We start from the raw sequence: 24,410 nt of genomic DNA, 5'->3' as shown, positions 1-24,410 counted from the left end.
TGAATTGGCCTCTACTGCCTTGTGGTAGAGAATTCCACAGGTTCACCACTCTCTGGGTGAAGAAATTCCTCCTCATTTCAGTCCTAAATGGCTTACCCTTTATCCTTAGACTGTGACCCCTGGTTCTGGACTCCCCGACCATCAGGAATATCCTTCCAGCATCTAGTCTGTCCAGTCCTGTCAGAATTTTATAAGTTTCAATGAGATCCCCTCTCCTCCTAAACTCCAGCAAGTACAAGCCCAATTGACCCAATCTCTCCTCATACATCATTCCTGCCATCCCAGGTATCAGCCTGGTGAATCTTCGCTGAACTCCTTCCATGGCAAGAACATCCTTCCTCAGATAAGGCGACCAAAACTGCACACAATATTCATGGTGTGGTCTCACCAAGGCCCTGTACAACTGCAGCAAGACATCCTTGTTCCTGTACTCAAACCCCCTCGCTACGAAGGCCAACATACCATTTGCCTTCTTAACTGCCTGCTGCACCTGCATGCTTACCTTCAGCGACTGGTGCACAAGGACACCCAGGTCTCGTTGCACTTCCCCTTCTCCCAATCTATTGCCATTCAGATAATAATCTGCCTTCCTGTTTTTGCTACCAAAGTGGATAACCTCACATTTATCCACGTTATATTGTATCTGTCATGCTTGTATCTGTCATGCTTCTACCCAATTACCCAACCTGTCCAAATCATCCTGGAGTTTCTCAGCATCCTCCTCACAGCACACACGCCCACCCAGCTTTGTCTCGTCTGCAAATTTGGAAATATTACTTCTAGTTCCCTTGTCTAGATCATTAATACATATTTTGTGAATAGCTGGGGTCCAAGGACCAATCCCTGCCGTACCCCACTAGTCACTGCCTGCCACTCGGAAAAAGACCAGTTTATTCCAACTCTTTGCTTTCTGTCTGCCAACCAGTTCTCCATCCAAGTCAATACCTTGCCCCCAATCCCACGTGCCTTAACTTTACACGCTAACCTCTTATGCGGGACCTTATCGAAAGCCTTCTGAAAGTCCAAATACACCACATCCACTGGTTCTCCCTTATCTATTTTACCAGTTACATCCTCAAAAAATTCCAGTAGATTAGATCAGCCCCTATCAGACAATTTACATTCTAACAATAGACCCACGAAAGAGCAGCCCTCACCAAAATTACAGGACCCATCCAAAACATGCATAAAACAAATCACCTGGCCCAACTCCATAGAAATCCCAGGCCTAGTCAGGAAACTCAAAACCGGAACACAATGACTACAATCAAGTAAGAGCTCAACAGCTCATGGAACCATCCCGAAACCACTTCACACATTCATAAACAAGTTACTATTAACGAGCCCGCCAAAATCTTACAATAAACAGAGGGTGATTTGGTGCGCAGATTAGGAGGCCCCAATTAGTATAATTGAAAGCCTGTTTTCTAAAGACAGGGAAGTCAAGAAGTTCGAAAGAAAGGTTCAGCAGTTACACAGTTACAACAAGTTCTCTACAAGCTCTACAGTTTTCGGCAGTTCTCAGAAGTTCATAGAGTTCGAAGGAGTTCACAGTTCTGGAAGCAGATCAACACACAAGAAACCAGAGCAACAGTTTCAGTGACCATCAGACACCTCGCAGCAACAAGGGCCTTATGAAACAACCAACTGGGGTACAGCAGGCACCAACCAACACATCCAGCGAACCGCAAACCAGCTCAGCTGTCAAGGATTTGTCCTCTAGAGCCCAACTTAGCTAGTAAAGTGGGATTGGGAGGGGTGAGGTATTTTTCTACTGTAAATTCCCTCGTGTGTATCGAAGTGTTCCCCATTTTATTAGTGTTAAGATTGTTGTGTTATATGTTCTCTCTTGAATAAAGATCAAAGTTTCTTGGACATGTTAATTGCCAGCCATCGCATATAATATGTGCCTCAGATTAATAAATCAGCTTACCCTGTCCAATTCTAAACATTTCAAAGAAATGTTCATGCATATAAAACTTTTAATCAGCAATCATTACAAACTCATTCACTAAAAATAAATAAAATAAATAAAGTTCTGTTCAAACTGCACAATATAGCTTCTAGGTCAACACTTGAAAATGTTTAGTGATTAATGTGTTAAAAAAAAAAATTTTAAACAATGAATATTTTTTTTAAATCAGAAAATTCAAACTATAGCATACTGCCATCAAGGTTACAGGAGCCCCAACATTCTAGATTGTTTATTGTTTGACTTCACCTTTTATGCTTTGCAATGCTACACCATTTGGAGCTTTTAGCTTACACAGCACTGCCTGGTGTAAACAGAAACCACAAAAGATCAGCACACACACTCTGATAAAGATAGAACTCAGAAATTTAAGGCAGTATTGTCCAAAAGAAATTGCTGACCAGCCACAGTTGTGTCCACAGCAGCATTTCTTTTTATTTCGGTCCTGGGATGTAGGCGTCACTGGCAAGGCCAGCATTTATTGCCCATCCCTAATTGCCCTCGAGAAGGTGGTGGTGAGCTGACTTCTTTAACTACCACAGTCCTTGTGAAGATACTCCCATAGTGCTTTCAGGGAGGGAGTTTCAGGATTTTGACCCAGCGACAATGAAGGAACGGTGATATATTTCCAAGTCAGGATGGAGTGCAACTTGGTGGGGAACTTGCAGGTGATGGTGTTCCCATGAGCCTGCTGCCCTTGTCCTTCTAGGTGGAAGAGGTCGCAGGTTTTGGAGATGCTGCCAAAGCAGCCTTGGCGAGTTGTTGCAGTGCATCTTGTAGATGGTACACACTGCAGCCACGGTGCGCCGGTGGTGCAGGGAGTAGGGTGGTAGATGGGGTGCCAATCAAGCGGGCCGCTTTGTCCTGGATGGTGTTGAGCTGTATCCACTATCAAAATTTTTCATAATTTTAAAGACCTCTATTAGGTCACCCCTCAGCTTTCTTCTCCCCCCTACCCATCCCCACCCCCAAAAAGAGAGACCCAGCCTGTTCATCCTTTCCTGATATGCATACATATGATTTCTGGTATCATCTTTATAAATCTTCTCTGCACCCTCTCCAGTGCCTCTATCCTTTTTATATGGCGACCAGAGCTGTACACAGTACTCCAAGTGTGGTCTAACCAAGGTTCGATACAGGTTTAGCATAACTTCCCTACTTCTCAATTCTATCCCTCTAGAAATAAACTCTAGTGCTTGGTTTGCTTTTTTTATGGCCTTGCTAACCTGCGTCGCAACTTTTAGCGATGTGTATTTGTACTCCTAGATCCATTTGTTCCTCTACCCCACCTAGACTCGCACCCTCCAAGTGATGTGACCTCCCTATTCTTCCGACCAAAATGTAATACCTCACATTTATCGGTGTTGAACTTCATTTGCCAACACAGATAAATGTGAGGTATTACACACCCACAATTGAACAGCCTGCTGCTGGTTTTTGACTAAGATTGTATGTGAACTGTACCTGTCTAAGAATCATCAGACTTTAATTGAAGCAAACATATGGGACCTATAGATAGGATAAAAATGATCTTAAAAAGAAAATGACAAAATAAAGAGAGGTTAGTAATAGATAAGGAAAACAAGGAGGGAGTATCCAGTTCCATACTTAATTCTTAGCTGACCCAAAGAAAGTGAGCTAAACTTGATCTTTGTTCATAACTCAAATTCCTATTAGCACCAAATTTCCTAGATTGCACTTGTGCAGAAATTACAACATCATGTGCATTGGTTTCCATGCCAATGTTGCCAACAAGAACTTGCGGCAAAATTCCTGCAAAGCTTACACGTAAAAATCAAGTGCAAATGCAGTGCTGTCACTATGGGTAATAGCAAGTGAACTGTTGTCTTCTGTCATGATGCTTCACTCAGCCTCTTGTTTCTGTTGCTCCTCTTCCAATATTATGCAGAACGGGCATGCCAATGGGTAGGTTATTCTAGCTGCTTAGTCTTTCTGAACAGGGGTGGCGGGGGGGGGGGGGGGGGTGGATAGTGGGTCTGAAAATTTCAGGTGCACGGAGACAGATGGCAATTCAATTAAGTATGGTGCAGGTCTCGGTTAGAATTTTTTTTTTTTTTTTTTGAACAAAGGAAATCATTAAACTGGAGAACTCTCCGTTGCACCAATATCTATCTGGTAACTCTGGGCTGTGTTTTGCCTAATGTTTTGGGCATAAATCTACACCAGCACCTTATTCACATAAATCCTGTAAATTTTTGTGAGCTGATCTTTTGCATGGAGTTGGAGCTGTGCAAGAGAGAAACCTAGGATTTCGGCAGATGTATCTTAGAAGCGACGCAAATGATCATTTTTCCTTTTTATTCATTCACAGGGTGTGGGAGTTGCTGGCAATGCCAGCATTTATTGCCCATCCCTAATGGCCTTCGCGAGGATGGTGGTGAGCCACCTTCTTGAACCGCTGCAGTCCCTGTGGTAAAGATACTCCCACAGTGCTGTTAGGTAGGGAACAATGTTCCACGCAACTCTCTAGCAATCTCAGTACAGCACTAGCTCTTTCAATGTTAAGTTTCACACATGCACGAAACTGTGAATGGGCCGTGCCCAGCACCCAAAAAGGGAACATTGGTAGGGAATTTTTATATCTGGTTGAGGTTTACGCTCATATTCTATTTTCCCTTTCTTTATCAATTTCCTGGTCCTCCTTTGCAGAAATCTAAAATCCTCAGGCTTATTACTCTTTTTGGCAACATTATGAGCCTCTTCCTTTGATCTAATACTATCTTTAATAACTTCTCATTAGCCACAGTTGGACCACTTTTCCTGTGGGGTTTTTGTGCCTTAAAAGGAATGTATATTTGTTGTAAATTATGTATTAATTCTTTAAATTTGCCAGATTTTCCATGCTTCCCTCCCTTTGCCATTCTGCTGTAACCATTCACACGTCTCTGGACACATCTTTTGTTTCTCTAATTTCTCTCATGGCCATCTCCCTTTGCCTTGCACCATCACTGTCATTTAATCACCACCTACCTTCCACCCAATCACAGGCCTCCTTTTTTTATTTTCCTGCCACCTTTTCCCTGGATCTGCACTTGCTTAAAAGCTGTTTATCTGCACATCTTCCAGTTCTGTCAAAAGATCATTGACCTGAAATGTTAACCATGTTTCTCTATGGACAGATGCTGCCGGAACTGAATTTTTTCAGCATCTGCAGTATTTTTCTTTCTCCATTAAATTTAACTATGATGATGCAAGAGACCTGAGAGATACATGGTTAAATGCAAGCTAATTTTATTATTCAATAACTGTTTCATCTTCTTTGTCTGTACCCATGATAATGAGAGAGCACTTTTTGGGGGATGCAGGACAACGTAAATGTAAGGTAGGTTCCCAATGTGATTACGGCATGTTTTATTGGCATATATGGATCTTTCCATTAGTGAGGCAATGTTTCTTTATATTTAAAGGGTACATTCTCCTATTTTGTCGTCATCAAGTCACCACCCTAGCCTCCTGGAGTAAGTGATAAGATGATGAATGAGAGTAGGCAGGATTACTCTTTCTTCCCCCCCACAAAAAACTACCTTGCCTCTGCTTGGTATCTCTCCATGACTGAAATTGGTAACTCAGCATTGCAGATGTGAACCTGGTGCAGCAAGTTAAGCTTCCAATGTGATTTTAGAATGGTAAACCTCTATTTAACAGTTAATCTGAAGTGCTCAATAGAATCTTTATTTCATAGGATGTGGGAGATACTGACAAAGCCAGATATTTTTTGCCCATTCTTCGTTGCCCTGCGACGGTGGTAGTGGCCCTCCTCCTTGAACCACTACAGTCCTTATGCTGATTGTAGCCACACAATGGTGTTAAGTAGGAAACTTCAGGATTGTGATTCAATGATGATGGAAAGGAATGATGGTTATATGTCTAAGTCAGGATGGTATGGGACTTGGAGGGGATAGTGCTCCCATGGTATTGCTACTCTTTTCCTAGAGGGCAGGGAGATGCTATCAAAGTAAACTTGGATGAGTTGTTAGAATACATCCTGTAGATAGTATGTACTGCAGTCACTGCACCAGTGGTGTGGAGGTTGCTGATCAAACAGGCTGCTTTGGCCTGGATGGTGTTGGGTTTCTGGAGTGTTGTGGCTGCAGCCATCCTAGCAAGCTGTGAGTAATCCAACACACTTCTAACATGAGGCTTGTAAATGGTGGAGAGACTTTGAGAGATCAGGAGGTGAACCACTCAGAGTACCCAGCCTGTTCTCTGTTCTGCTCTTGTACCATGGGTTATTATGGCTGGTCTCGTTAAGCTTGTGGTGAATGGTAACCCCCCCCCCCCCCCCCCCCCCGGGAGGTTGATGGTGAGGGACTTAGCACTAGTGTGCTGTTGAAGGTCAGGAGAGATGGTTGGGCTCTCTCTTTAGGAGGTGTTCATTGCTTGGCACAAATGTTATGTACCACTTGTGAAAACCAGTCAGCAATAACATCACAAGTTGAAAATAATTGAATAGATACAATAAGACAGGTTTCTCTCGAATCAGTACTTCACAATTGGCCTCACTTTGTGCAGCTAGCTTTACAAATATAATTTTCTATTTCCCCACTGCCTCATAAGTCCAAACCAAAATATTTAGTCTCTTTAGTATGATTTGCTTTGATATAAATTTCATTCTTCAATCAATTTTTGGAAGGGGAGGAGCGAAATGAGTCAGTGGGCTACTCTCAAGATGCAGATTGTTTTATCGAGCCAATGATCCTCCCTGGGGAGCAATTGTGGCTATAGGCACTGCTTCCAAACCTCGCTGATTTGAACTAAACTTGGTAATTGCCCACTGCTTTTAATAGAAGTTTGAAATGCAAGCTATAAATCTAGTTTTATAGTTCTGTCGTTTTACTTAATGCTGTCTGACCTTTTCACTGTTTTTCAAAAATCTGTCTATCTCCACCTTGAATATATTCAATGACTCAGCCTCCACAGTTCGCAGGGGTAGAGAATTCCAAACATTCACGACCCTCAGAAGAAACTCTCATCTCTGTTTTAAATGGGCGACCCCTTATTCTGAAACTATGCCCCCTAGTTCTAGATTCCCCCACGAGGGGGAAACGTCCTCTCAGCATCTACCTTGTCAAGCCTCCTCAGAATCTGATATGTTTCAATAAGATCTCTTCTCATTCTTCTAAACTCCAATGAGTATAGGCCCAACCTTTCCTCATAAGACAACCCCTTCAACTCAGGAACCAACCTAGTGAACCTTCTCTAAGCTGCCTCCAATGCAAGTATATCCCTCCTTAAATAAGGAGACCAAAACTGTATGCAGTGCTCCAGGTGTGGTCTCACCAACTCTCTGTACAGCTGTAGCAAGACTTCCCTACTTTTATACTCCATCCCCCTTGCAATAAAGGCCAACATTCCATTTGCCTTCCTAATTATTTGCTGTACCTGCATGCTAACATTTTGTGTTTCATGTATGAGGACACCCAGATCTCTCTGTACTGCAGCATTCTGTAGTGTCTCTCCATTTAAATAATATTTTGCTTTTTTATTTTTCCTACCAAAGTGGATAACCTCACATTTTCCCACATTATACTCCATCTGCCAAATTTTTGCCCACTCACTTAACCTATCTATATCCCTTTGCAGACCCCATGTCCTCCTCACAACTTGCTTTCCCACCTACCTTCGTATCGTCAGCAAATTTGACAACAGTACATTCGGTCCCTTCATCCAAATCATTATAGGTTGCAAATAGTTGAGGCCCCAGCACTGATCCCTATGGCACCCCACTAGTTACAGTTTGCCAACCTGAAAATGATCCATTTATCCCGACTCTCTGTTTTCTGTTAGTTAGCCAGTCCTCTATCCATGCTAATATATTACACCCACCCCGTGAGCTCTTATCTTGTGCAGTAACCTTTTATGTGGCACCTTATCAAATGCCTTCTGGAAATCCAAATACACGACATCTACTGGTTCCCCTTTATCCACCCTGCTCCTTACATCCTCAAAGAACGCTAGTAAATTTGTCAAACACGATTTCCCTTTCATAAAACCATGCTGACTCTGCTTGATTGTATTATGATTTTCTAAATGTACTGCTACTACTTCCTTAATAATGGTTTCTAGCATTTTCCCCAATGACAGATGTTAGGCTAACTGGCCTATAGTTTCCTGCTGTCCGTCTCCCTCCTTTCTTGAATAGGGGTTTTCCAGTTTTCCAATCCGCTGGGATCTTTCCAGAATCCAGGGAATTTTGGTAGTTACAACCAATGCATCCACTATCTCGGCAGCCACTTCTTTTAAGACCCCAGGATGCAGGCCATCAGGTCCAGGGGACTTGTCAGCCTTCAGTCCCATTAGTTTGCCTAGTACTTTTTCTCTAGTGATAGTCATTGTTTTAAGTTCCTCCCTCCCTATAGCCCCCCGATTATCTACTATTATTGGGATGCTTTTAGTGTCTTCTACCAAGACCACCGATACAAAATATTTGTTCAAAGTCTCTGCCATTTCCCCGTTTCCCATTATTAATTCCCCAGTGTCATTTCCCCATTTCCCATTATTAATTCCCCAGTCTCATCCTATAAGAGACCAACTTTTACTTTAGCTATTCTCTTCCTTTTTATATACCTGTAGAAGCTCTTACTGTCTTTTTTTATATTTCTTGCTAGTTTACTCTCAATCTATCTTCTCCCTCTATTATATTTTAGTCATCCTTTGCTGGTTTCTAAAAATTTTCCAATCCTCTGGCCTACTACTAATCGTCGCAACATAGTAAGCCTTTTCTTTCAATTTGATACCATCCTTAATTTCCTTCGTTAGCCACGGATGGTTCATCCTTCACATAGAGTCTTTCCTTCTTATTGGAATATACCTTTGCTGAGAGTTATGAAATATCTCCTGAAATGTCTGCCACTGCTTATCTACCGTCTTACCCGTTAACCCATTTTCCCAGTCCACTTTAGCCAACTATGTCTTCATACAATTATGAGCTTTTCTAGCCATTGCATACTCAACTTGGAACACCTCCGTCTGGGTCAAAAGCCAGGTCCTGTTCTCTCGAAGTGCAGACAACTAATCTGCTCACGCTCCTTTATACAATCGTGCTCGTTTTCATCTTCAGCCAGCTGTGTCAAACAGACTTCCTTTCACAACATGGGAGTAGATCTATAGCTACGACCATTGTCTTTGGCCCCCGTCACAAACTCCGTTCCCTAGCCACCACCAGCTCCATCCCTCTCCCTGGCAACTGTCTGAGGCTGAACCAGATCATCTGCAACCTTGGTGTCGTACATATGACCCCGAGACGAGCTTCTGACCACATATCATCGTTATCGCTAAGAACGCCTGCATCCACTGACTCTGCCTTAGCTCATATGCTGCTGAAACCCTCATCCATCCCTTTGTTACCTTTAGACTGGACTCTTTCAACACACTCCTGGCCAGCCTCACATCTTCCACCCACCATAAACTTAAGCTCATCCAAAATTCTGCTGCCTGTGTCCTAACTCGCACCAAGTCCCGTTCACACATCACCCCTGTGCTTGCTGACCTACACTGGCAGTCCTGCAGCATCTCGATTTTAAAATTTTCATCCTTGTTTTCAAATCTCACCAGGGTCTTGCACCTCCCTAACCCCTCCAGCCCTACAACCCACCTAGATATCTGCACTCCTCCAATTCTGACCTCTTGCACATCCTCGATTTTAATCGTTCCACCACTGGCGGCTATGCCTTCAGCTGCTGAGACCCTAAGCTCCGGAACTCCCTCCCTAAACCTCTCTGCCTCCCTTTCCTCCTTTAAGACACTCCTTAAAACCTACTCCTTTGACCATCACCCTAATATCTCCTTATGTGGCTCCATGTCAAATTTGCTTGCTAATGCTCCCGTGAAGGGTCTTGGGAAATTTTACTACGTTAAAAGGTGCTTTATGAATGCAAGTTGTTGTTGTTGCAAATACTTCATTCTTATGAGCTTTCTCACGCTTACATACCATTACTTTTTCTCCAGTATCTTCTATTACTGCTGCTGCTGCTTCTTTCTTAACCTTATATTTCTGTTCTGACTGATTTGCTCAAACACGTTGTTTTCTTCTTCTAGCTGTTAAATTACGTGTCCACTTGCATGTCTTAACTCAAGCTAACTTCACTTACCCATGATACCCGTGTTAGCCATAGTTTAATGATAAAATCTATATACAGGAAACTTTGTGCTATCTGGCACCAACAGGACCGAGCTGTTGCCGTCCCATCAAAACTGCCAGACAAACCAGCGCTAATGTTGAAACATACGGAGATTTTGAGCTCCGTATCTGGCAACAAACCCTGCAACAGCTTCTAAACAGTCAGCCGTACCTTGCAAGCATCTCTAACTTAGCAACAGCTTCAGCGAGACCTTGCAGAGCCTGACTGGTGGAAAAAAAAGCAACGAAAAGAAAAAAAAACTAACGAAACGGCTCCTGATTTTTGCCAGTGGCTCGAGCATTCCGGACAGTTAACCTCCGGATAAACCAAAGTTTCCTGTAGAAGCACATCTATTTTCCAACAGATGCTATTCCTCGAGCTTTCATCGAGCTTCTTTAGAACAGTGGAGGAGGCCAAGGGCAGAGAGGTTAGAGTGGGAGTAGAACAGATAATTAAAGTAGCATGCGACGAAGTTTAGGGTCACACTTGCAGACAGAGCAGAGATGTTCAACAAAGCGATCACCCAAAGCACTACCTTCTTTATATTTCTTCTAACCCCGCTTCCTGCAAGGACTCTATTCCCTTCTCCATCACATCTACTCGGATGATGCCACCTTCCATGCCAAAGCTTCTGAAAATGTTCTCCTATTTCCTTAGCTGGGATTTCTCCCTTACTATGGTAGGCAGGCCCATTTCCTGCACTTTCACCCTCACCCCTTCTCCATCCTCCAGTTCTTAGTGGTCTGCAATGCTAAACTGTCTCCAAATCAAATATTTCAGAAGGCTCAAAACAATGGCTGGTGTGGGAAATGGAGAAATTCATTCTGGTGCTGTTGGGGAGGGGGGGGGGGGGGGAGGTTACTCCCTCAGTAGTAGGGAAATGCTAGAACCTATTAGGGACATGGCACTTGGAAAAATCATAATATGATTAGGCAGAGTCAACACAGATTTATGAATGGAAAAGTGTTTGAGGTTGTAACTATCAGGGTAGATAAAGGGAATCAGTGGATGTAGTGCATTTGGATTTTCAGAAAGCATTCGATAAGGTGCCACACAAAAGGTTATTACACAAAATTAGGGCTCATGAGATTGGGGGTAATATACTAGCATGGATTGAGGATGGGTTAATGGACACAAAACAGAGTAGGGATGAATGGGTCATTTTCCAGTTAGCAGGCTGTAACTAGTGGGGTACTGCAAGGATCAGTGCTTGGACCTCAGCTATTTACAATCTATATCAATGACTTAGATGAGGGGACTGAGTGTAATGTATCCAAGTTTGCTGACGATACAAAGCTAGGTGGGAAAATAAGTTCTGAGGAGGTTGCAAAGAGGCTTCAAGGATTATAGACAGGTTAAGTAAGTGGGCAAAAACATGGCAGATGGAGTATAATGTGGAGGAATGTAAAAATTATCCATTTTGGTAGGGAAAAACAGAAAGCAGAATATTTTTTAAATGGCGAGAGATTGGGAAATGTTGGTGTCCAGAGGGACCTGTAGGAAAGCAAATGGTATGTTGGCATTTATTACAAGAGGATTTGAGTATAAGAGTAAAGAAGTCTTACTGCAATTATATAGGGCCTTGGTGAGAAAACACCTGGAGTACTGTGTACAGTCTTGTTCTTCTTAGCCAAGGAAGGATATACTTGCCTTAGAGGGAGTGCAACGAAGGTTCACCAGACTGGTTCCTGGGATGGGGGGATTGTCTTATGAGGAGACTAGGCCTATAATTCCCTAGAATGAGAGTTGGTCTCATGGAAATATATAAAATTCTTACAGGGCTTGACAGGGTAGATGGCTGGGAGGATGTTTCCCCTGGCTGGGGAATCTAGAACTAGGGGGTCATAGTCCAAGAATAAGTAATCACCCATTTAGGACTGAGATGAGCAGAAATGTCTTCACTCAAAAGGGTTGTAAATCTTTGTGGAATTCTCCATCCCAAATGGCTGTGGATGCTCCGCTGATGAGTATATTCAAGACAGAGAGTAATAGATTTTTGGATATTAAGGGAATCAAGGGATATGGGGATAGTGCGGCAGTTGGAGTTGAGGTCGAAGATCAGCCATGATCTTATTGAACGGCGGAGCAAGCTCGAAGGGCTGAATAGCTAAATGGCCAAATGGCCGACTCCTATTTCTCTGCAGACTTCGATTCGGTCTTTCAGTGCAGTCCTGCAACATCTAAATACGTGGACCATTTCCCTTATCTGTCTCATGCAGAATCTAGCACTATCCCTTGAATGTTCTGGTAGATTACATGCATATCTGTTGGGGGGGCAGGGCAGGCAGAGGAGATGGTAGAGGAGATCATGAAGACTGCACTTTTGAACAGCCTAGTGGCAGTTTAAAAAAAATATATATATATATTTGTAAGTAGAATAATTTATTCTTATAATTTAACCTTATTCCTTTTATTATATCTGCTCATCCTCGCAGGTACCATTTCCTCATTCTGCAAAGGATGTATTTGGTGTGTGCATGCGTGTCTGTCTCCCTCTTTCTTTTCTCACTGCCTACACCATTCCACTGGCAACCAAACAGCCAGACATGATCACAGGCCTGTTCTGCAATTGGTCATTCAGGCTATAAGAGAATGGACCATTTTGACATCCTCCAACCTCCACTTGATGCATCAGTACAAACCACCTCATGACATTCACTGGCAGAACAGGGGCAGAAATGTTGAAACTTTAACCTCCAATTATCTCACTGACTCAAGCTAAGGTACACTTCCACAAATATTGGCATCCCTAATATTGTGGCCAAGCAGCTCATCTACATGAGAGTCTAGATTTCCTCCCCCACCAATTCTTGGGATGTGCGTGTTGCTGGCAAGGCCGGCATTTTTTGTCCATCCCTAGTTGTCCTGATAAAGTGGTGCTGGGCCTTCTTGAACCACTGCAAGCAGTTTGATACAACGGAGCGACTTCCTAAGCCACTTCAGAAGGCAGTTAACCACATTGGTGTGGGACTGGAGTCACATCGGTCAGGCCAGATAAGGACGGCAGGTTTCTTTCCCTAAAAAGGACATTAGTGAACCAGTTTGGTCTTTACAACAATCCGACAGCTTCATGGTCACTTTACGGATCCCAGCTTTTTAGTTCCAGTTCCTTTTAAATATTAAACTAAATTCAAGTTCTCTGGAATATTAGTCTAGGCCTCAATTACTAGCCTGGTAACTATAACCACTGCACTACCATGCCCCAAGCACCGGCAGTTAGTCAACCATGGGAGCAACAAAGTCAAGCTTGATATTTTCATCACCCAACATGTGGAATAATAACCACATGGGAAGGAACCGATAGATCTTTCCCTTCCCTAATCCTGAATGCTATGGCCAATTTTAACACTTCTACTTCTCTGAACAAAATCAGCTAACTCAGCACTGACCAGAAATTGAACTTGGAATTGTCCTGATTTGTTTGGTTCAGTTGCATATTGCAACTTAAAAACTGAGTCATAGGGAAAGCCTATTTTCCCTTTTGAAAAGAATGTGCACACAAATATTACCGTCTGTACAATTATCAAGAACAGATCACAAAAATCACATCCAGCTTGTATAGGACTGTTATCTTAAGCCTTCTTCCAATCCCAGAATAGCAACTAAGGGAAAACATTAAATGGACCAAAAAAGTTTCAGATGATGCAACCTCATCTATAGGGATCATTCAAATGACTGAGAAAAATTGGAGTACTTGTGCATAGTTTATAGGTTTTCATTGTACACCAGGTTACATAAATTATTTTGAGAAATGGCTTCTGCACTACATGTTGGGAAATGGACTAAGTTTTCCTGGCCCTGCCTGCAGCATATTAGAAAAGCTTTATTAACATTGGAAAACAATAATAAGTGCTAAAAATAATTGGGCAACTAATCAGCATCACTTATCTTTCCAGGTAATCTTAGTTGAACCAGTCTTGTCAACGTAGCTGGCTGACCACTGTACTAGTAATTGCCTTAGTCTTGCAAAAGTGCTTCCAAATGCAAGGCAATAGATCGAAAAGTACAAGTAGTACCAGTTTCAGACTTCCTTGAAATTTTAATTAGTAATGATGTTGACTGAACAGAGGCAAGACCTGAACTCTTCAGCTAAGAACCCCCAAGTGTTTCTGAATAAGAAAAGAACCATTAAAGATTAGGGTGCTACTAAGCTGCTGAGAAGAGTCTGCAAAAAGGAACTCTGGGCTACCTATGTCATTTTCATGAACGTATTCAAAACTACTGTGTTACTTGAGCTGACAATATACAACTGGCTGTACTTTACTGCTATTGGAAGAGACTGGTGAAGGTCCAACCACAATGCTGTTGGGTAGGGAGTTCCAGGATTTTGACCCAGTGACAATGGTGACATATGTCCGCGTCAGGACGGTATGCGTCTTGGAGGGGAACCTGGAGGTTATGGTGTACCCATGCATCTGTTGCCCTTGATCTTCTTGGTAGTGGAGGTCACTGGTTTGGGAGGTGCTACTTATGAAGTCCTGACAACTTGCTGCAGTGTATCTGAAGATAGTACACACTGCAGCCACAGTGGAGGGAGTGGCTGTTTAAACTGGTGAATCGGGTACCGATCAAGAGGACTGTTTTGTCTGGACCTTGTCGAGCTTCTTGCGTTGCAGCTGCACCCCTCCAGGCAAGTAGAGAGTTTTCCACTGCACTTCAGACTTGTGCCTTATAGGTGGTGGAGAAGCTTTGGGGAGTCAGGAGGTGAGCCACTCGCCACAGAATAACCAGCCTCAGATCTGCTCTAGTAGCCATGGCAATTATGCGGCTGGTCCAGTTGAGTTTCTCATCAATGGTGACCCCCAGCATGCTGCTGGTGGGGGATTTAGCCATAGTAATGCCATTGATTGTCAAAGGAAGGTGGTTAGGCTCTCATGTTGAAGGTCGCCATTGCCTGCCACTTGTGTGGCTCGAATGCTACTTTATGCATAGCAGCTCAAGCCTGACTAGTCCGGGTCTTGCTGCTTGCAGACACGGACTGTTTAATTATCTGAGGAATTGCAAATGGAGTTGAACACTGTCCCATCATTGGCAAACAACTCCACTTCTGACCTTATGTTGGAGGGAAGGTTATTGATGGAACAACTGCAGATAGCTGGGCTAGGACGCTGTCCTGAGTAGCTCCTGCAACAATGCCCTGGGACCGAGATGATTGTCTCCAACCACAACCATCTTCCTTTGTGCCAAGCATGACTCCAACCAATGGAGAGCTTCCCCTGATCCCCATTGATTTCACTTTGATTAGGGCTCCATGGTGCCATATTCAGTTGAATGCTGCCTTGGTGTCAAGGGCAGTCACCATCACCTCAAGGACCAAGACTATAATGAGGTCTGGAGCGGAGTGGTTCTCGTGGAACCCAAATTGGGCAAGTGCCGCTTGATAGCACTTCTACTGATGACAGAGTAGGACAATAGGGTGGTAATTTACCAGGTTGGATTTGTCTAGCTTTTGTGTGGGTAGGACATACCTGCACAATTTTCCATATCGTCAGGTAGATGCCAGCATTGTAGCTTTTTTTTTTTTTTTTTTATATAATTTGTTCACAGGATGTGGGCGTCACTGGCTAGGCCAGCATTTATTGTCCATTTCAGAGGGCATTTAAGAGTCAACCACATTGCTGTGGGTCTGGAGTCACATATAGGCCAGACCGTAAATGCCCTAAAAGGACATTAGTGAATCAGATGGGTTTTTAAATGACAATCCGGTATTATTCATGGTCACCATTATTGATACTAGTTTTTTATTCCAGATTTATTTAATTAATTGAATTTAAATTCCACAGCTGCCATGGTGGGATTTCAACTCCTGTCTCCAGATCATTAGTCTAGGCCTCTGGATTACTAGTCCAGTAACAAAACCACTATTCCCAACACACAACGAAACAATAAATGGGTCTATTGCTTGCTAGGGCATTCTATCCCAGATTACTTTGCACTCTAGGTCTCGTTTCAGATCATAGGGAATGAGCCTGGTTGTCTCTGGAAGCTGACTGTGTTCAGCACAAGAAAAGCAGACTTGTAAAAACATTCCACACTCAGAATTTTTTACAAACTTTTAAAAGGCATACCCTGTTCTAGTGACTGTGAACTTTACATTACTTTACTTTAATGCTATGTGTCAGCCATCAGGGAAAATGTAATTATTCATCACTGGTTTAATTTGGAGTACCAAAAGTGGAAAAAACAAAGCAATCGAAGTAACTGCATTTGTGAAAACATCAGGACAGTACTAAATTACTGAGCCCGTGGTTATTGGTAAATGACTTGTCAAAAGATGTTATACTAGCCCCAAACATAAATTCAGTAATCAATTTCCAGTGCTGAAACTGAATTCTGAACATTGAAGATTTAATAATGGATAATTCTTCCACACACCCCCCACCCCAAAGTGAGAGCCTGTCAAAGCTCTGTCCAAGTTAAATTAATTAACTCAAGACAGGGGAGGAGAAAAAGAGAAGAGATGGGGAAGAGCAGAAGAAAAACTATTAATTTGATGAGTTCGCCAGAAAGGTTTCTTTCCTGGTGTTCTGAACCAAACTGTAACCTCAGACGTACGCTACATCAGGTCTCCCAGTTGTATCTGATGGTTCTGTTTCCAGCTGGCTATCATTGAGCTAAATGGGAAATTGTCATCTTTTAAAATCCTATATACTGACAGTGACATCAGAATCCAATTCAAAAGCTCCGTACCAGCTGTCAAGCTAAGTAGCAATTTTCCTAGAGGAAGATCTAAAAGACTAATATTTTAAAAAATTACTTCAACAATGCTGTGGCACAGGATCATATACTCTATCGTCAAGATCCCTGTGCTGCTGAAATAGCTTTTGAGCAGTCAGGAGCAAAAAGTTATCGTAGGCCACTACTGTGACAATTGGCAACAGCAAAAGCCAGTTCTGAAGGTAGGTTATTGACCTGAAACGTTAACTCTGTTTCTCGCTCCACAGATGCTGCCTGACCTGCTGAGTATTTCTAGCATTTTCTGGTTTTATTTCAGATTTCCAGTATCCGTAGTATTTTGCTTTTGTACAAAGGCCTGGAAGTAGGTTCAGCACCATCTAGGATGCAAGTATCTAGTCCAGAGGATAAAATGGAGAAATTTATCCTTCTCCAAAAACAGTACAATTCTTGGTGAATGATGATTGCTCAGGTTTAAGTTCAGTTTCTCAAACATTTAAAATATTCCCTGCTTACCAGTTCCTTTGTTCTTATCCACATAGCAGTACTTCAATTCATAGTCTTTGAGCAGTTCATGTACTTCCTGAAACATGAAATAGAAGAAAAATTAGCCATCTACATCAAACACATTCAAATGCTTAACAAAATAATCAAGACTAAAATGCACTGTGAAGAAGCAAATGTTCCGAGGTCAGATAAATAAGAACAGCTAGTTGGGGCTTTAGGAGTTCAGATTTAGAATACATTAGAATTAGAATAAAAGTGTAATAATAAATTATTTTATATACACATGTATGATCAAATAGAAGCCATTAGATTCTATTAAAACACTATGCTGACCAGAAACTCTTGAATTGTAACTGACCTTATAACACTAACATTTTAATTATCCTTTTGATGTAAACAATCCTCTGACAAACATACAAAGGCTTGAGAACATCCAGGAATAGAGTGCGAGACAGCATGGCTGCTCCCATCCTATTCATCTTCACAGTGATCATGGGGATGTATGACATCTTTATGATGGCTAAGTGTCTCTGCACAGGAAGGAATGTTGGGGAGGTACATAAACAGCAGAATAATGTCCTTTAATTGAACAGCAGAATAATATTTAATTAATGGACATTATTCTGCTGTTTAATTAAATGGACAAGGCTATATGTTTTAACTACATATGTAGAATTCACAGAACATTCTGCCCAACTGGTCTATGCCGATGCTTATGCTCCACACGAGCCTCCTCCCACCCTACTTCATCTAACCCGATCAACATATCCTTCTATTCCTTTCTCCCTCAAGTACTTATCTGGCTTCCCCTTAAATGCATCTATGCTATTCACCTCAACTACTCCATGTGGTAGCGAGTTCCACGTTCTAGCCACTCTCAAGTTTCACCCGAATTCCTTACTGGATTTATTAGCGGCCATCTTATATTTATGACCCCTAGTTTATGACTCACCCGCAAGCAAAAACATCTCTGCATCTACCCTATTGAACCCCTTCATAATTTTAAAGACCTCCATCGGGTCACCTCTCAGCCTTCTCTATTAATTTAAGAAGTTAATAGTTCCAATCAATTCCTGACGCACAACACCTAATTGTGAAAAGGAAATATAATCAAGGAACTGTTAATTACAAAAATAATCTTACAAGGAGTGAAGTTGGGCGTTAAGGAAGTGATACTCCTTCAGTTAAATAGAGCATATCTGCGAAACGACTGCAGCTAGGTGATAAGGAAATAACACTCCCTGCAGTTCAATAGGAGGGCCTTTATTATTTTATTCATTTCACCCTCAGGTTGTTTGGTCTGTAACAATCCTTCATCAATGATCCAATTGACAGATGTAACAACAATCACATAGGTTGTACTTTCCAACCTTAAATAGAGAACAGTTAGTAGGCTAGTTGAGTCTGCAACCTGAAGATACGAAAGCCGATAGCTAGTCAAGGTGGACCATCTTCTGGTGCCTCCCAGATTTGGCAACTATCAATCTGCTCTGTTTATGTGCACAGCTTGTTAGATGAAGAACTTTACTATACAACTATAATATTGCATGAATAATACAGTAAGTATTCCAATGTAGAATCTATCACAGAATGCTACAACACAGGAGGCCATTCAGCCCATCTTGCCTGTGCCGGCTCTTCAAATGAGCTATCCAATTAGTACCATCCCCCTGGTCTTTCCCCATAGCCCTGCAAATTTTTTCCTTCAAAGTATTTATCCAATTCTCTTTAGAAAGTTAATATTGAATCTGCTTCCACCACCCTTTCAACAACAACTTACATTTATAAAGCACCTTTAACATAGTAAAACGTCCCAAGGTGCTTCACAGGAGTGTAATCTAACAAAAGTTGACACCGAGCTACATGAGGCGATATTAGATGGTCAAAGAGATAGGTTTAAAGGAGCATCTTAAAAGGAGCAGAGAGAGGTAGGGAGGCTGAGGAGTTTAGGGAGGGAATTCCAGAGCTTGGGGGCCTCAGCAGCTGAAGACACAGCTGCCAATGGCGCAGCGATTAAAATCGGGGATGCGCAAGAGACCAGAATTGTAGGAGCACAGATATTTCAGAGCGTTGTAAGGCTGGAGGAGGTTAGAGATCGGGAGCGGCAAGGCCATGGAGAATTTGAAAACAAGGATGAGAATTTTAAAATCGAGGGGTTGCTCAGGCAGTGCATGCTAGATCAGGACATGCTGCAAAAAAAAATTCCTCAGCCCACCTCTGGTTCTTTAGTCAATTGCCTTAAATCTGCATCCTCTCATTACTGACACTTCTGCCACTGGAAACAGTTTCTCCTTACTTACTCTTTCAAAACCCTTCATGATTTTGAGCAGCTCTATTAAATCTCCCCTTAGCCTTCTCTGCTCTAAGGAGAACAACCCCAGCTTCTCTAGTCTTGCCACATAACTGAGGTCCCTGGTAACCATTCTAGTAAATCTCTTCTGCACGCTCTCCAAGGCCTCAACATCCTTCCTAAAAAGTGTGGTGCCAGAATTGGACAAAATTCGCCAGCTGGGGACTAACAAAGGTTTAGCATAACCTCCTTGCTTTTGTACTCTATGCCTCTATTTATAAAGCCAAGGATCCCATAGGCTTTTAAAAAGAAAGCCTTCTCAACGTGTCCTGCCACCTCCAAAGATTTGTGTATGTACAGGTCTCTGTTCCTGCACTCCCTTTAAAAACATATGTACCATTTAGTTTATATTGCCTCTCTTCATTCTTCATACCAAAATGCATAACTTCTCTGCATTAAATTGTATTTGCCATGTGTCTGCCCATTTCACTAGTGTGTCTATGTCCTCCTGAAGTCTGTTACTATCCTCCTCTCTGTTAATACATTTCTGAGTTTCATGTCATCTTTAAACTTTGAAATTATGCCCTGTATACACAAGATCAGGTCATTAATATATATAAAAAAGAGCAGTGGTCCGAATACAGACACCTGGGGCACACCACTCTATACTTCCCTCCAGTCGGAAAAACAGCCAACCATTCACCACTATTCTCTGCTTTATCTCAGCCAATTTCATATCCACGTTGCCACTGCCCCTTTAATCCCATGGGCTTCAATTCTGTTAACAAGTCGATTATGTGGTACGTTAAACGTCCATATACAGACCTTTATCAACCCTCTCTGTTACTTCAACAAAGAACTCAGCCAAGTTAGTCAAACACAATTTGCCTTTTAGAAATCCACACTGTCATTTATTAACCCATATTTTTCCAATATAATAAATATTTTGTACTCATTTAATGAGTTTTATTGCTGTGGAATGTACATATTAAAAATAAAGCCTGACCTCAGGGGGACTAAGGCCTGTGAAGTATTTCACTGAAGGTCTCAAACTGAACCAGAAGTATAAAGCTTAAAAGGCTCCAGCATATCACTCTAGCCTGCCAGCACCATGTAGTGGAGGAACACACAAACATCCAAGATGGCTGAGGAAGCTGCTTAGAAGGACCTCTTGATGGTGTACAGGAACATGGAGACCATCATGCTACTGTCATGCCAAGTGATACATTTCCCAATTTAATCAGATGAATACACGGACAAATGATGGATGTTTATAGATTGCTTATAGGCTGGGGAGTAATACAGATCATTTTACAGAACTAAACTAAACTAAACTGTCTGAACACTACAAACAGCCAAGCACTAATAAATTGATTTTTTTTTAAATCAGAAAATGAGCCATAAGCCTCTGCCCAGTCCATATTAATGTTCTGCAGTTGTGCTCGACTTGCACTCATTGTTCCCTGTGTGGGCCCTATAAACTTGCTGTGCGGCCGCTGCTGCGCGGTATCTCTTCCAACCATAGCAGCTGGCGAGCGGCACCTCTCAATCGGCATGCAGCTGCACACCTTAGGGGGAACATTGCTTGCATAGCGCCGTCAATGTAGTAAAAACATCCTAAGGCACTTCACTGGCAATAGACTGAAAAATGTCATACTTTGTTGGACGTTTTACCTGGAGTTTACATAGAAGATTAGATGTGTTCAACAACATAAATTGTATACTCAGGACCTTTCATTCAGGAGGCCTTTGGTTCTTAGACATCTGTATTTATACAAGTCAATTCATTGAATTTATTGATTTAACATTACATATAGTGCCAGTTCTACAAGTGCTGACATTTAACACAATATGTAAGCAATGCTTTTTACTGAAGCAAAGTAAAGACCTCAGAGGAGTTCAACAATATTCTTCACCTAAGCAACTTGTATATTCAATATAATCCATAGATCAAGAACAAATTCTGGATCAAGTAATTATTTTATCTAAACCCATTAAATCAAATTAAAATAAAGAGAAAATGCTGGAAATACTCTGCAGGTCAGGCAGCATCTGGGGAGACAAAGAGTGTTAATGGCCCGTAATTTCCGATCGAAGGCTTCCTGCGTGCAGATGCCTCCTATCGGGAAAAAATCTACAAACTTACTTGAGGGCTCCTGAAGTCCAGACACTTCCGCTCCTGGGCCTCGCCACAGTCAAAATGTGCAGGGCCCACGTATTCCAGAGGCGCATGCAGTTCGCAAGCGTCCCTGGGATCACGTGGGCCAGGCCAACCAATAGGAGAAGGGAATCTCCCTTCATACTTCTGACAGATAGACCTGTCAAATATATGACTATAGAGATCACTCCAAAAAGGACATTAAAACATTAAATAAATTATTAAAAACATCACATTTTTCAAATGAGTTAAAATTACATTAAATATTTTAAACAAAAATTTATTTTTTGAAAAAAGTTTTTTTTTAATATAAAACAGGGGCTAAAATAAAACTTACTTTTTAAAAAAAAAAAGTATTTTAAAATTATAAATGAGTGGGAAAAAAAATATTTTTTTTACTTTTTCAATTCATATGCTGGTAAAAGCAGGCCTTACGCCTGCTTTTACTAGGCGTAAGATTTCTAAGGGTTTTCAGCAGGCGGAGGTTCTACAGAAAGTGGATCTGTCCACCCGCGGAGGCCCTTCTCCAGGGCAGGCGTTCAATCTGTCAAGAGGATTCTTGACCGATCGGAAATGTTGGTTTTCAGCGCATGCGCGAAACCGGCATTTCCGATGTCCCTACAGGTGTTCACAGCGTATACACAACCGTAGACATTGGAAAATACATAGAAGATAGGAGCAGGAGTAGGCCATTCGGCCCCTCGAGCCTGTTCTGCCATTTAATGAGATCATGGCTGATCATCCAAATTCAGTACCCTGTCCCTGCTTTCTCCCCATATCCCTTGATCCCTTTAGCCTTAAGAAATATATCTAACTCCTCCTTGAATATATTTAATGAATTGGCCTCAACTGCCTTGTGTGGTAGAGAATTCTACAGGTTCACCACTCTCTGGGTGAAGAAATTCCTCCTCATCTCTGTCCTAAATGGCTTACCCTTACCCTTAGACTGTGACCCCTGGTTCTGGACTCCCCCACCATCAGGAACATCCTTCCTGCATCTAGTCTGTCCAGTCCTGTTAGAATTTTATACGTTTCAATGAGATCCCCTCTCATTCTTCTAAACTCCAGCGAATATAAGCCTAATCGACCCAATCTCTCCTCATACGCCATTCCTGCCATCCCAGGTATCAGCCTGGTGAATCTTCGCTGCACTCCTTCCATGGCAAGAACATCCTTCCTCAGATAAGGCGACCAAAACTGCACACAATATTCATGGTGTGGTCTCACCAAAGCCCTGTACAACTGCAGCAAAACATCCTTGCTCCTGTACTCGAATCCTCTCGCTATGAAGGCCAACATACCATTTGCCTTCTTAACCGCCTGCTGCATCTGCATGCTTACCTTCAGCGACTGGTGCACAAGGACACCCAGGTCTCGTTGCACTTCCCCTTTTCCCAATCTATTGCCGTTCAGATAATAATCTGTCTTCCTGTTTTTGCCACCGAAGTGGATAACCTCGCATTTATCCACATTATACTGCATTCGCCATGCATTTGCCCAATCACCCGTCCAAATCATACTGGAGTTTCTCTGCATCCTCATCACAGCACACACGCCCACCCAACTTTGTGTCGTCTGCAAACTTGGAGATATTACATCTAGTTCCTTTGTCTAGATCATTAATATATATTGTGAATAGCTGGGGTCCTAGCACCAATCCCTGCGGTACCCCACTAGTCACTGCCTGCCACTCGGAAAAAGACCCATTTATTCCAGCTCTTTGCTTCCTGTCTGCCAACCAGTTCTCTATCCAAGACAGTACCTTACCCCCAATCCCGTGTGCTTTAACTTTGCACGCTAGTCTCTTATGCGGGACCTTATCGAAAGCCTTCTGGAAGTCCAAATACACCACACCCACTGGTTCTCCCTTACCTATTCTACCAGTTACATCCTCAAAAAATTCCAGTAGACTAGTCAAGCATGATTTACCTTTTGTAAATCCATGTTGACTTTGTCCGATCCTGTCACTGTTTTCCAAGTGCTCTGCTATTAATTCTTTTATGAATGAATTGCAGCATTTTCCCCACTACCGATGTCAGACTTACCAGTCTAATTCCCCGTTTTCTCTCTACCACCTTTTTTAAATAGTGGGGTTACATTAGCTATCCTCCAATCCATGGGAACTGTTCCAGAGTCTATGGAATTTTGGAAGATGATCAGCAATGCATCTACTATTTCTAGAGCCACTTCCTTGTACCCTAGGATGTAGATTATCAGGCCCTGGGGATTTATCGGCCTTCAATCCCTTGAGTTTCCCTACAAATACAGATTTCAATCAATTCCTCCCTCTCATTAGCCCCTATGTTCCCCGACATCTCTGGGAGGTTATGTGTGTCCTCCTTTGTGAAGACAGAACCAAAGTATATATTTAATTGGTCTGCCATTTCTTTGTTCCCCATTATAAATGCCCCTGATTCTGACTGCATGGGACATACGCTTGACTTCACTAATCCTTTTCTTTTCACATATCTATAGAAGCTTTTACAGTCAGTTTTTATGTTCCCTGAAAGCTTACTCTCATACTCTATTTTCCCCCTCTTAATTAATCCCTTTGTCCTCCTTTGCTGAATCCTAAACTGCTCCCAATCCTCAGGTTTGCTGCTTTTTCTGGCCAAATTATCTGTCCTCTCCTTGCATCTTATGCTATCCCTAATTTCCCTTGTTAGC

The 24,410-nt window shown here is 42.2% G+C and overlaps 1 protein-coding gene across 2 annotated transcripts in view; it reads right to left on the bottom strand.

The window, feature by feature from the left end:
- raver2 (ribonucleoprotein, PTB-binding 2) overlaps window positions 1-24,410 on the bottom strand; it is a 126,718-nt gene that overhangs the window by 84,331 nt on the left and 17,977 nt on the right. For both annotated transcript variants that reach the window (XM_085982701.1, XM_085982702.1), the window contains exon 2: window positions 17,305-17,371. In XM_085982701.1, the coding sequence (XP_085838827.1) occupies window positions 17,305-17,371 (67 nt within the window). The remainder of the gene's footprint in view (window positions 1-17,304; window positions 17,372-24,410) is intronic.

The sequence above is a fragment of the Somniosus microcephalus genome, chromosome 3, assembly GCF_052327205.1.
Source record: "Somniosus microcephalus isolate GS21.2 chromosome 3, FLI_Smic_1.0, whole genome shotgun sequence".
NCBI lineage: Eukaryota > Metazoa > Chordata > Chondrichthyes > Squaliformes > Somniosidae > Somniosus > Somniosus microcephalus.
This window is presented reverse-complemented; position numbering and strand designations above follow the sequence as displayed.